General features: G+C 32.2%; 1 protein-coding gene across 1 annotated transcript in view; it reads right to left on the bottom strand.

Moving 5' to 3' along the window:
- LOC126810974 (dynein axonemal heavy chain 5) overlaps positions 1-13,366 on the bottom strand; it is a 36,404-nt gene that overhangs the window by 4,190 nt on the left and 18,848 nt on the right. The window contains exons 39-71 of the mRNA XM_050536427.2: positions 13,148-13,342; positions 12,821-12,955; positions 12,579-12,686; positions 12,127-12,426; positions 11,653-11,896; positions 11,430-11,542; positions 11,068-11,232; positions 10,779-10,895; positions 10,351-10,491; positions 9,944-10,177; positions 9,421-9,663; positions 9,106-9,258; positions 8,782-8,922; positions 7,650-7,743; positions 7,191-7,494; positions 6,820-6,973; positions 6,422-6,586; positions 6,028-6,216; positions 5,742-5,898; positions 5,368-5,573; positions 4,999-5,101; positions 4,604-4,791; positions 4,049-4,216; positions 3,793-3,930; positions 3,354-3,611; positions 3,026-3,220; positions 2,503-2,658; positions 2,034-2,216; positions 1,602-1,845; positions 886-1,331; positions 600-767; positions 302-437; positions 35-174 (exon numbers count right to left, since the gene is read on the bottom strand). Of these exons, the coding sequence (XP_050392384.1) occupies positions 35-174; positions 302-437; positions 600-767; positions 886-1,331; positions 1,602-1,845; positions 2,034-2,216; positions 2,503-2,658; positions 3,026-3,220; positions 3,354-3,611; positions 3,793-3,930; positions 4,049-4,216; positions 4,604-4,791; positions 4,999-5,101; positions 5,368-5,573; positions 5,742-5,898; positions 6,028-6,216; positions 6,422-6,586; positions 6,820-6,973; positions 7,191-7,494; positions 7,650-7,743; positions 8,782-8,922; positions 9,106-9,258; positions 9,421-9,663; positions 9,944-10,177; positions 10,351-10,491; positions 10,779-10,895; positions 11,068-11,232; positions 11,430-11,542; positions 11,653-11,896; positions 12,127-12,426; positions 12,579-12,686; positions 12,821-12,955; positions 13,148-13,342 (6,081 nt within the window). The remainder of the gene's footprint in view (positions 1-34; positions 175-301; positions 438-599; positions 768-885; positions 1,332-1,601; positions 1,846-2,033; positions 2,217-2,502; positions 2,659-3,025; positions 3,221-3,353; positions 3,612-3,792; positions 3,931-4,048; positions 4,217-4,603; positions 4,792-4,998; positions 5,102-5,367; positions 5,574-5,741; positions 5,899-6,027; positions 6,217-6,421; positions 6,587-6,819; positions 6,974-7,190; positions 7,495-7,649; positions 7,744-8,781; positions 8,923-9,105; positions 9,259-9,420; positions 9,664-9,943; positions 10,178-10,350; positions 10,492-10,778; positions 10,896-11,067; positions 11,233-11,429; positions 11,543-11,652; positions 11,897-12,126; positions 12,427-12,578; positions 12,687-12,820; positions 12,956-13,147; positions 13,343-13,366) is intronic.

Raw genomic sequence — 13,366 nt, 5'->3', positions numbered from 1 at the left:
ATGTAAAACTGTTTATTATGATTAGCTTTCTCACCGTTTCTAACAGTTCATCCATAAAGTCAAGACCCAAGTGACAATTCTGTAAAAGAACCCATCTGCCTTCTGCCATAGAAACTTGAAGAAGACGTCGGGCATGAATTTCTTGACCTTGACCCATAGAAATGGCACCACATTCTGTAAATAGACAATCAATCCAAATGTATATCATCTCAATTTAATCAAGTTTTAATTAAATATGATATATTTGAGATTTATTTGCACTTTGTCACAAAATTATTTTTTGTTAAGCTAAATTACTTACTGAGTCCCTTCTGTTTGGCAAGTCTTTCTATATTATCAGTTGGATCTGAACCCATAGACAGGAAACAAGCTAATGGTGATCTCTTATTAGATTCTTCCCACAAAACCTCCATATTTAAAATTACACCTTCAGCCATCTACAAATACACATATCAATTGATTAATAAAAACATCTCATTTATGAAATGTTATATCAAAATATAAGTACCCAACAATCTCTCTCAAGTTATAGTAAAAATTATTAAACTGTTTTTTGTATAGCATATAATAATTGATGTATTGTTTTCTGCTCAACTGACCTCTGCTCCCATAGCTTCACCAACATAAACACGAGCCATTGGTGTAGTTCTGTCAGGACACCAACTTCTGATCAGTAATAGTTTACGGAAAGTATCTAACTGAGTACCATAACCATCTGGTATAGGACATTCTTCTGGTGCATCTTCATCAAACCAGGCTTTCCATACCTACAATTTTACATCATTAACTTTATATAAGTTTCTCAAATATTAAAAGAAATGCTGAATATTACTTAACACAAAATGTAAGTAAAATACTTGAAGAAAGTTAATAATATTATTGTACCTTATCATTTCTAGCTACTTGTGAGAGTATCTGTGTAAATTGTGGTAGACGACTAAGCTCTACCAAATTCAACCAGGTCATATCAGTAATCCATTTCTTAGGTTTGGGTTCCACAGCATTTAAATCAAGAGCTGCACCACCTTTGATGAAGACTTGGAATTCTTCTGGTCTGACTCTACCAGCTGCCATCTCTATCTTCAGTGTCATAAGAATGGTAAATAAGAACTTATCATTCTCGTACAGACCTCTACATGTATATTTGAACACCAACAGAGTTAAATACTCAATAATATTGTTGATACGTTTTCCAGTTATTGGTGATTTCTGGGATCGAGCCATGGACAAGTCAAAGAGTTCCAGGAACTGTTTCAAAGATGTCTGATACATTACATTTACCATGGACATCTCAACAATCAGGAAATATAAAATACTACCACGAGAAGCAACTGAAAAGAGAAATAAATATAGATTGAAGTTGATCCAATTAGTGAAAGATAAAAATTACCATCTATAAAGTCGCAGATCCTGGACATGCATTTTCCAGTCAATATCTCATTTTTTAGGGGTTTAGATCAAAACGATAACATACATAACTGAATAAAGCAGTTGCTAGAATTCTGTTAGGACTGCAGGGAGTAACTGTCTAATAATGAAGGAATTGTTCAATCATGAAATTGAGAATCAGTATTGACATAAGCATCAAAATGATAATGTACCTGGTCTAAATTCCTCTCGAGCTGTATTAATCTTTATCTCGGTTTCAGCAGCAACGTTCAACTTTTCACTGACTTCTTCTGATGTGACTTTGGTAACTTTAAGTACTTCAATAAGAGAGTCATCTTCTACCAGGGAACCTTTAGTTGATGTCAATCTGTATAGTAGATTATCTTCTAATTCCTTCATCTTCCGTTTATTGTTTGTTACTTCTTCCAACAGATTTGTTCTCTCTGCTTCCAGTTCCTGTAGGATATAAGTATAGTACAATACTCTAGTCTATAATTCTGAACAAATATTCCCTTTTTTACAACAATTCATGCCTTAATATTTAATAAATTGCATATCAAATCAATAACTAAGTGAAATTACCTTACAGTGTATAAATAGTTTTACTCAGTAAATGATTTTTTTAATTACAATAATTAACGTACCTGTTTTTCAGTCAAGATGACAACACCCAAAAGCTGATCTTCCAGGCCTTTAATTGTGACAGTGAAATCAATGATAGATGTTCTAGCTGAGACTTCTGGTGTGTAGGCAGGATTAGCCAGTTTGGTTGTTACATAGAGTCTGAAACCTGTCATAACATCTACTTCCTTGTCTCCTACTTTTACCTGATTAAATCAACAAATAATTATTTCAAAATAAAACACTGACACTGCGTTTGCCAGTAACCCTTTCATCCCCACAATGGCAGCAATTATGAATTTCAAAACAATTCTTGCTTACGTGAAGAATCTCAAGATCATTGTAAAAAAATATCCATTGGAAACTGTATTCTGAAGAAAATATTTCTATGTGAGTTAACCATATACACCTAATTTTTTCAAGGCATAGATTTCCCTCAATTAAAAGTGATCTAATTAAATGAATCATTACTATATTGGAATTTTTACCTACCTTGAGTGTTTTACCCGATTTAATAAAGTTCTTCTCTAGAACATTATCTAAAGCTGGATCCAGTTCTTCTCCTACATCTTCAATCAACAGTGGTCTACCTAATGATAAACTATCTTCTAGATGTGTACGGAAATACTTGTGGTTAAGGGCTGTTATCTGAAATATCATTAATCAATCAATGTACATTCAATCCATACATGTACATAAATACTTTTTTCTTAAACTAAAACCAAAATTCATAATGCCAGGTGCCCACTGTCGTGCAATGCGTTACGATAGGATTGTCCCTATTGAGTCCAAGATCTGCTACATGCAGATACATTCAGATATGTTTTGATAGGGTCAATACGATTGCTACGACTGACCTCAATATATGACGAACTGATAGGATCACTATGATTACTCTACGATTAAAACTGTGATTTCAATTGCAGCACAAAACGTGGTAGTGGGAACCTAGCATTAGGAATAATTCTTAAAAGTTTTATACATGTGTTGTGACAATTATTAATAGACAAAATACCTGAAGTTCATTTTCTTTTTCTCTGTTTTTAATCCATGTTTTACCCTGACCTTGTGGATCTATAAGTAATGGAAAACGTGCTGCCTTGGTTACAATCAAACCATTCTGTATAGACAACTCGTCATTAGGTAAACCTTGTAGATTCCACTCACTAACTGTTGTATTAACTACCAACATTGATACAATATTCAAGTCCTGCACAACAAACAAAATATTGTATTGTTAAAAATTACTTTATAAATGCAATAATATTCAAGAAAGTTATGTCAAGCTAATAAAAAATTTTTTTTTATCAAATTTTGTTTTCTGGATTAATGACTTGACTTACATCACTAAAAGGAATTTTGGCATGAACCATTTCTTTCTTCCATGTCTTGATCATAATATTACGGAATTCTTGGTTGAAGGGACCAGTATAAGATAGGAAACCAGTGGCTAACAGGACATCACCAACTAATCTTATTATCTGAGATTCAAAGTTTTTACTGGCTTCAGTCCATCTAACTCTTTCTCCAGACAAACCATTAATCAAAGCTTCAGCATTGTTCATCTTCCTTCTACAAGCATCAGCATCATCCATCAGTTCCTGGAATCATCAAAATACACCGTAATTAACTGATTTGCTTGGTTTATTCCTTGATATTAGTTAATCATATTCCCCAAAACAACTCAATAATTGTTTATCAGTTTTAGACCATAAACATAAATGGTTAGAAAAAAAAATACAATCGCTTGTATTGATGATCAAAACAGATTCTAAAATTTACCTGTTTTTGAGCCATGGCAGCATCAAATTGTGCTTGTACTGCATCCAATTCTGCTTGTTTTTCATCTAACTGAGCCTGTGCATTACCCAGATCTGTCATAGCAACATTCAATTTAGCTTCTTGTACAGCTAAATTAGCCTGTAATAATAATATTAATAACCATTATTAATTTATCTAACAATTAGCTTTAAGAGTTCAAATTTATTTATCAACTCTACACAATCTAGCCTCCACACAAGCATATTATAAACATTACCTTTAATGGTAAAACTTCTTTGTTGATACTATAGAAAATGGCCATAGCATCTGTCCAGGAGGCTAAACCAGCAACATCACCACACACTTTCTTAGCTGACTCCACATTATAATCCTCCATCATTAAATATGGCTGCATCAGTTCGACAGTTTCTTCATTAATCAAATCCTATTGATGAATAAACAACCATTTGGTATAAATATTTTGAATCTATTCCTTTTATACATAAGAATCCACCTATGCAGTGAGTTATGTGTTGTATGATACATTATATCTGTTCTAACATTAAGTATGAAGAGATAATCAAAATAGATCAGGTCTTCTAATACATTCAATACCTGGAAAGTCATTTGTCCTAACTCTAAAATCAATGTCAAAATATTTCAGAAATCCAACTCAATTTTTCAAACTTCTGTTCAGATCACTGTCCTCTGTCAGGTTCACAAACAAAAATGTCAAAATGTGACCAGAGAGATGACACAATATATATATTCACATTAAATGTGAGCATATAAAAGATTATAGGATTGTGTTTAACTATTTAAAATGGCCCACCTTTTGGAAGTTAAGCAGGGATGGCAAGAAATTGGATTTTGACATGAGTTTGAGAGCTTCACTCCATGATGGTTTTACACACGGTCTCTCTGGATCCATCTGTACTGGATCAACTCTAACTTGGAACAGCAGCATGCAACAATCCATAATCCTCATAATAAGATGGGGTGGTTTACCCAATTTCCTGACTGTAATAAATAAAGATAACAAATAGTACAAACAAAAGTATATTTTAGTTCTCCAAATTTTGAAAAATTATCTATCGATGGGTTTCATTATCTTATAAGCATTCATTAGAGGAAATTTGTCTTTATAGCATATATTCTGTAAACATGTTGTAATGAGCATCGTCAATATGTGATGTAAACAATAGAGGAAATAAGAAGTATACATACCAGTTGAGATATGAGCTGGTTTAATAGTTTGTAAAGCAGCTTCAGCTGCCTGTAGAGCGGGTTTAGCTGCTGCCAGTTTACCCATAGCTACTGCTTTATCAGCCTGCAAGTAATAATAACATAATTATAGCAAAATTTTCTCTTACAACTGGAACGAACCATGTGAGAACATTGACTTCTTTGGGGGCTCCAAACCTAACATACTCGCAGGCTCTTTTAGTCAATCACTACCTAACACAACAACATAACACTTTGGCTTTCTTTATACATCACCACCAAAATCTTTACTTCATAAAGACAAAACTAACACCAATGTTCATCAATCATAGCAGATTACCAAATGTAAATAGTTATATCTTTGAAACTTACCGAAATAGCATCTACAATGCCTTGAGCCTTGTCCTTGACCTTTTGTACCTGTGCTTTAACCTTTTCAGCAGCTTGTGCCTTAACAGTTACAATAGCTAATACTTCATCAGCTTTCTTAGAGGCAACAGCTAACTCTTTCTCCTTTACAGCCAGTTCTTTTTTCAAAATATTTACAGATTCTGAGGCTTCAATCAGTTTCTTTAATCCTGTTCAATATAAAAATGGGGTTTTTATAATAATGAATTTGATTAAAAATTATTCTAGGTGCAAAATAATTAATATTCGAGATATATCATTACTTTAAATGAAATGGGGTTTAAGATCCTACTTTTCTGCACCAATTAGGCTAATGAAGACATTATTTAAAAGATTACCTGTGTCCATTCTGTTAGCTAATACACCAATTTCTTCTTTTTTCTCAGCATAGATATTTTTATAACCACTCAGGAAAGATAGGTAAGATTTGGGGGTGACATGAGTCTGACGACGATATCTCTGGAAGTAATCTATACAGACCTCGGCTACACTATCCTAGAACAAGATAACAAATAAATCAAGACAGAATTGACATTACAACACCTCAAGGCTTCTTCTGTTGTTCAGTTTTTGCATTAAAACCAATATGTAGACAAAATTGAAAGAAATAGAAAGAGAACAAACCTGGAATGATCCCATGGTATTTACAACAGATTGTTTTACAGTAGGTGTACATGTAATATCAAAATCAGACAAGAAATGATTAGATACAGCTACTAAAGCATCTTTAGGCCAGCGTTGGAACCAATCCATAGTACAACCAGAAATTAAACCAGGAAATTTCAATGATCTATTTCGGAACTTTTCACCAACCTGAAATGTAAGGAAAAATTATTTTGTGAAATTTAATTTTGTAACCTTAAGAAATTATACTTCACTTATTTTCCAGAATTGTCAGATTAATGAATAGGGGATTTTATTATTTTCAAGATTGTAAATACTGATCAGAATCTATCAAGGAACTGTGAATGGTGTTCCTTACATTTTATAACTAATGAAAAAACATATACCAACTTACAGGTGAGAAACAGAGGGAAACATGAAGATTTTGTCTAACACGGCTTAGGTAATAATCATATAGATTTTCAGCGGTAGGGGGTCTTCTTGGAAATTCTTTTTTCATAACCGCAATCAATTCTTGTGTTATTTCATCCATTTCATCTCTGGCAAATAAACCAGACACCTACAAAAATAACATGTATCATTTTAACACAAATGTAAAGTCTTTGACAAAGTCAAAGCACGCTTTAATATATACAGGTGTGAAGTTGTATGTAGAAATCACAAAAAATTATTGCAATCAACAGATTGTAGAAGGCCCAAAAATTGAATTATTATGAAGATATAACCATATGAACATAAAAATAACACAACCTGCTTAGTTGTGACTTTCATTATAAAATGTTTATCTTTTACCTCTCCAGATGACAGAATATTGTTCATGTATTCTAAAAAGGCTTCATCTTTGATTTCATTATCTGTAAAGAGGAAAGTTATACCCTTTCCTTGTTGACCTGAAGTTCTATACAAAAACTTTAAATCCTCCAATAAGTTGGTAACATTGTAAGATCTAAAAAATCACAAAAATAAAATATTCTATTAAAGTCATCCTATAACTTGTTTATCTAATCTAATATATAACCCTTCATCAATTACACAGCTTCAATAGTGTTAAGTAGTTTGACTAAGGAGTGTAAAACCATTTTATCAAAAGCATTCTGATGATATAAGTAAAATGGATTTTATGAAATGAAATGATTAAAGAAGGCAAATAAATGTATATTTACCTTGTAAGGGTAATCTGGAAGGTAGAATAACCAGCTATAAAAGATGCTAATCTTGTTAAACATTGTTTTCCTGATCCACCAACACCAACCAATAGAGCATGACCTCTAGGTGTTCGTATGATTCTAGATATCTTTACAAGATTAGTCATAGCATCCTTGAAGAATACCAGATCCATTTTACTACCTCGTACTGTTTCATTGTATTGTTGTTGATATGATAGTAAACGTTCAGCTAATGCATCTAATGAAGGAACTTGTTCATATATCTTAGGAGCATCAAGATCAGCATCTTCTGATTCTTCCCCTATTTAAATACAGTCAAATTAAATATATTTCAGGCACAATAAAAAAAAAATAACATTATTTATATATGTTTTAACCAAACAATCTTTCATATTTTTATAAATTACAATGACAACTTATCAAAGATTGATAGTGAAATCAATGTTATAAACATACCTGTGGGCTCTGGGGGTTCTCTCATGAAGTCAACGAAGTATGGTTCGGGGTGCATACTGTTAGCCATTGCTGAACCACATTCTTCTTCTGATACCTTTAATACATAACAGAAATTCAGTTAAAAATGTTAAGTTATTTTGTAACCATTCAAAGAAATAAGAATGATATTTATATAGAAATGATATACATCAGGGCTGTGGGTAATTTTTCACAGTTGATTAGCAGCACTGCTAATCAAAAAGTCCAATTTTGCCAAATTTGATTAGCAGTTTTTCAGTTTCAACGTAAAACACTTAAATAACAAGATATTACTTTAATTCATAACAAATAAGATTAGATTCCATTCCGACTATTCTTAGATTTCTTAGCACTGCCACAAGTAGTTGTGACAGTTTGTGAATGTGATGTAGACATTTAGTTAGGTCTTATGTCTGAAGCCAATTCTTGACAGTGACTTCCGAAGCCCCACTCATTTTAATTGTTATTTTTTTGTTACGTTAGAAATCTTCGTTAGAAAACAATTTCGTCTGCTTTTTATCGTGTATTACTATTGTTGTTCAATCGGGCGCACCTCAATTCACTAGACACACACGATATAAACAATAATATTTTACAGGAATTTTTACTTTGATTTATCATTTTACAATATGTTAACATGTATTTATTTTTTTATATTTTATTTACAATACATGGGGGATACACTGGATTTATTTCTTTCAAAATGAATATGATATAATTACTTGATGTCTCGCAACGTGAGTGGTACCACTTGATTCCCTATTTCCGGTTCAATAGTCCCTATTCATAGAGTTATGTCCCTGTGTTATATAGTATTGTGTCTGGGTAGGTCGAGAAGAAAATGTCACACGGAGAATTCAGTTTTGTTTATAAAATTTTATTCAACATTTTATACACGTTGAAAGAGTTGAGTAAGCCTTCTAGTCTTCAAAATGTGGATTATTCTTGTGTCAATATCCAAAATGACAGGCATATTAATGATTCGCAGTAACTGCGAATCAAAAACGTTAGATTTTAATTTTCGGTTAGCAACGGACAAAATATGTATCGCAAATTGCGCTGCGATACTGGTTGTCGGCAGCCCTGATATACATGTATTACAATTACAACAAACCTGCATAAATGTTTTTTCAAACCAGTCTTTATCAGTCATTTCTGTGAATCTGTCACAGATAACTCTTGCACATTCATGTTTCCATAAAGACATCAATATACTGGTATTATTTATTACTTCACTGGTTGTATTGAGCATACCCTATAACACAAAAACAATGATTAAGTATATTATCTATCATTTAACTGGCGAGTAGTCAACATAGGTCTAGTTTGTTAATCAATCCAATTTCAAATGAAACTTTAATATAACATTTTATAAATATGCTTTCATTTCTTTTCCAATCCATCCCAGTCAAAAATTAAAATTAATGTAAATTCTTACCTGCCAGATTCGACTAAGATCTCGTAAATTGAATACATAGTGAAATTTAGCAGGGGTAGGCAGCATCTTAACTTTGACTTTCTGCCACAATTTTCTTGTTGCTGGTACTAAACATTTGACTTGTTCACCAATTTCTTCCATAAAACCTCTCTCCTGAAAAGTCATACGATAATCAAATCAAAGAATGATCTTTAAAGACTCAGCAAGAACAACTGTGTCACTTAATTTCTTAAAAGCTATTACAAAGTAGCCACTGACACAACAACAGGTAAAATCAAAATATTTTCATTACTGGATTTTATCAAAAGCACAAACCTTAACGAAATGACCACATCCAATGGTAAAGAAGACTTTATCAATAGAAGAATTAGCAGGTAACGTACAGTTGAAGATATTAAAGGCTCTCTTTAGACGTTGCGGTATGTCATTACGACCACCACCAGGGTGAATCATAGCAGCTATAACCTGTATATCTACTATATTAGTAAATTCACCAGGTTTCTCAAGATTATAGAAACCTTTATACTCCATCATCTGTCTGGTAATCTCATTTGTTACCTAGAAAGACATTACAATTTATTATACATACATATTCTAACACACCATAAACATATGACCTTCACAAAATTTCAAAACTGCATCCATACCTATAATATCATTTCTTATCTGCAGTGTCATTTAACAGACCACCCAGTTTCATGGTTTATTCATTTGGATGCAAGTATAGAAATTTTTCTAAGGTACCTAATTATATCAAATGTTGATGTCAGTTAACTAACTATAATTAGTATAATCAAAATATCTAATATATCTTTGTTCTTTAAAATATATAACTAACCTGATCACCCCATTCATTGATAACAGGCATGTTAATATCATCAACAAATACTGTCATCTTTTTACCAGCCGGTGGTCCGTATGTTGTACCCATACGTTTATCTACATAACTTTCTATCGTTCTTTGGAACATCTGAGTTGTGGTGGCACTGGAGAAGTTGAAACTCTTGAAGAGATGAGCTTCAGGATCATATTTACCACAATAACCTTGTACCATAACAGTCTTAGCTGTACCCTAATGAACACAAAAACCAAGTTCAGAAAACTGGAAAGAGTAACTTTTAGTGTGTCAAGGAAGATAATCCAAATAAAAAATTTAAAAACACAGCACACTAAAGGGAGAAAATTATAGTTATTTAATAAGATTGATAAAATTAAGAATTATTCAAATTCGGAATTCAATTATACCTGTTCTCCTATAAGTAGTACAGATTTTCCCTGTTTGGAGATAGTTTCGATCAAGAAATCTGATCTAACATTGTCAACATTAGGCACCAAGATTGATGTATATTCAGGTGTATTATCCACTGGGTAATCATAGTCCGGTACCTTAAATATACAAATATTCAAATATATACAAGTATTACTTCATCTTTCACAGATGCAAAAATTACTCATTTCAGCCACAGAGATTTTTAAGTTCTAACTTTTACTCTGGCCCTTAACTTGGCCAGCCACAATTTCCAATTTAACCTTTGTGGTCTTAACCATTGGGAATAAAATATTCATGGACGAAATGTCTGTCACCCATTTAGTAATATTTTTAAAACCTTGCTATACAAATGTTTTGTTATCAGTTCTATAGAACTTGGTTGAGTGTTTAATAACATATTTACCCTTTCTGCCCAATGTTGCCATTCTCCACTTTCATTGACAGTGTATTCAAAGATAGTTGCATCACCTTCTGTTTTAGGCAGTGGAAGCTCAGAATTCTGTTTTAACCATTCTTCCATCTAGTTGGAGGGGAAAAAATAAAACCATTAATATTAGTACATGTTATGTGAATAAAGATGCTATTATAAAATGTTAAACCATGTAAATAAAAAAATCATTATTTGAAATATATATCATCACATTAAAAGAACAGCAGCTCTTGAGTTGATGTAAAATTCTCAATTATCTTACCTTTTTCCTATCTTCTAACTCGAGCAGGGAACCCAGGGACCACATAATAGCAAAAACAATAAGTTTATTGAGATGGTCTCTAGGTATATCTTTACCATCATCACCTTTAGGTATTAATCCCTCTAATAGATCAATAGCCTGTCTTATATAACTACACTCCAATATCTGAAAATAACAAATATTTATCAATAACATGATCAATGTCCATTATCTGTATCATAACTATTATTGTTTGTTATTCTGCCTTCAAAATATGATACTTAAATGTGGTTGCAGAATTTTATTGAACTACTTAAAAATAATTATTATTATTGGTTGTTTGTAACATCACATAATCCTAGAAAAAATGTTCATATACTTACATCCATTTTAGGTTCAAGAGCCTGCATGATATAAGCATACAGTTGTGGGAAGACATTAGAGAAACTATCAAATATGACATCTTTTTGACTTGGTGGGCGTTCAGTTAACCAACCTAGAAAAATCAAAATTATTATTCATGAATCAAGATCAATATTACATTCAATATATAATCTAAATTATTCTGTAATTTTTTTAGGTCAAGACATATCATTGTGTACTTACCTTGGAGAATAGGATCCCAGTCTAAAACAGAGCTGGACATGAAGACCATACCATTTCTAGAGACAGTAGCTGGTGAAGCATTATCAATATTATGTACTTCAAATATAATCTTAGTATTTGGTGCCATTGGTATACGATCTCCATTAGCCAAGGTAAGAGTCTTGTTATCATCTAATACAGAATTCAAGTTCTCAATCCAGATAGCATCAACAGGACCATCCAATACTAGCCATATATGTTCTCCCTAAAATCATTATAATAAATTTGTAAGTCAAACATATGGCTGAGAACATTTTTGATATCTTTATTCATTGTAGATATTCCAATCAAATGTAATAACAACTAAACAATTCTGATATTGAAGTCCAGTGAGAATTTGTAGCTATGTCAACTTCTTTTATACATTAAAAGTGTTATCAAATGTACTAGAAATAGTAATCGTGTCATGTGATAGGTGTTTCAAATTTTACAAACCTTTTTAGCTTTATGTGTTCGCCTCCAGAGAGTAGAGAAGATACCATCAGTCCAATCGTTGGTCGAAACATCCAATCTACCAAACATCTGAGGTGCTGTAATAGCTTTGGGATTCATTCTCATTTCTTTATGAGGAGTGCCACAATCAGTCATAGATTTCATCAGAGCTTGTATACATTTAGTCTTACCAGCACCAGTAGGTCCTAGAGCCATCATACCATGACGTACATTTTGGGTTTCATATAACTGGATCAATTTCAATATCCATGGATCATGATGTATCAAACCAGCTTGTTCAACCTAAAATATGTTACAGTACCGGTACATAAGTTTATCACATGCTTTCTTCAACAAACAAAGATATAATTATGTATACAATTTAAAGGAAAGTAATCTTAATATGGAGCCATTTTTCAGAATGACATTACAAATAATATTGGTAGTTAACTAACCTGTCTTTGTATAGCAGCCTCTATATCAGGATAACCAGCTTTGTCTAAAGTCATACCAGGGAACAAATCTTCAATCAGTGACATAAATAAAGGTTCATCTTCATCAACCTGATAGTAAAAAAAAAATGTTCACAGTAGAGCTCATCTTTCAAGAATCTTATGTTAATCTTTAGGATAATACTTTTATGAAATTAAATCAGTCAATAAATCTTAGAGACTGAATCAATATATTGTTCACTTACCAATTTTGACAAGTTCATGTCACGTAAAACTCTCATCACAATAGTAGCTTCACTATCTTCTGGGTTTGATCTTTTAAAAGCTCCAAGTGTACGCAATACAGACAGAATGTTTCTCAAACCAAAATCATAATGGACCTGTAAAATAATAAACACCATATTTAGTAATTCACTAATTCTTTCAATAACCATTCTTTTAAAATGTGCTGTTGATATACAAGAATTAAAAATTTGTAACAAAATTTCACACATGTTTTGATTATGCCAAATTTCAAGTTTGAAGAATATTTCTTGGTAGGATTCATCCCATTGACATCCCTCAATACATACCTGTTTACTCAACTGTTCTTCACATAGTTTGTAGAGAGTGTAGAATTTCTTAGCTAATACGACATTGTTCGTGAAACCACAACTAGCTAATTTTACACGGATAATAATAGCTCGGTCAGGTACCATCATAGCAACTGTACGGAAATTGATTTTCAAATTTTCTGGCAATTCCTGTCTTCCAGCATAACCGGGATTCTGAAATAAAATCATTAGTCTTAA

This window comes from Patella vulgata, chromosome 2 (assembly GCF_932274485.2).
Source record: "Patella vulgata chromosome 2, xgPatVulg1.2, whole genome shotgun sequence".
Classification (NCBI taxonomy): Eukaryota; Metazoa; Mollusca; class Gastropoda; family Patellidae; genus Patella; species Patella vulgata.
The sequence above is the reverse complement of the archived record's forward strand: the minus strand, read 5'-3'. Positions and strand labels throughout refer to the sequence as shown.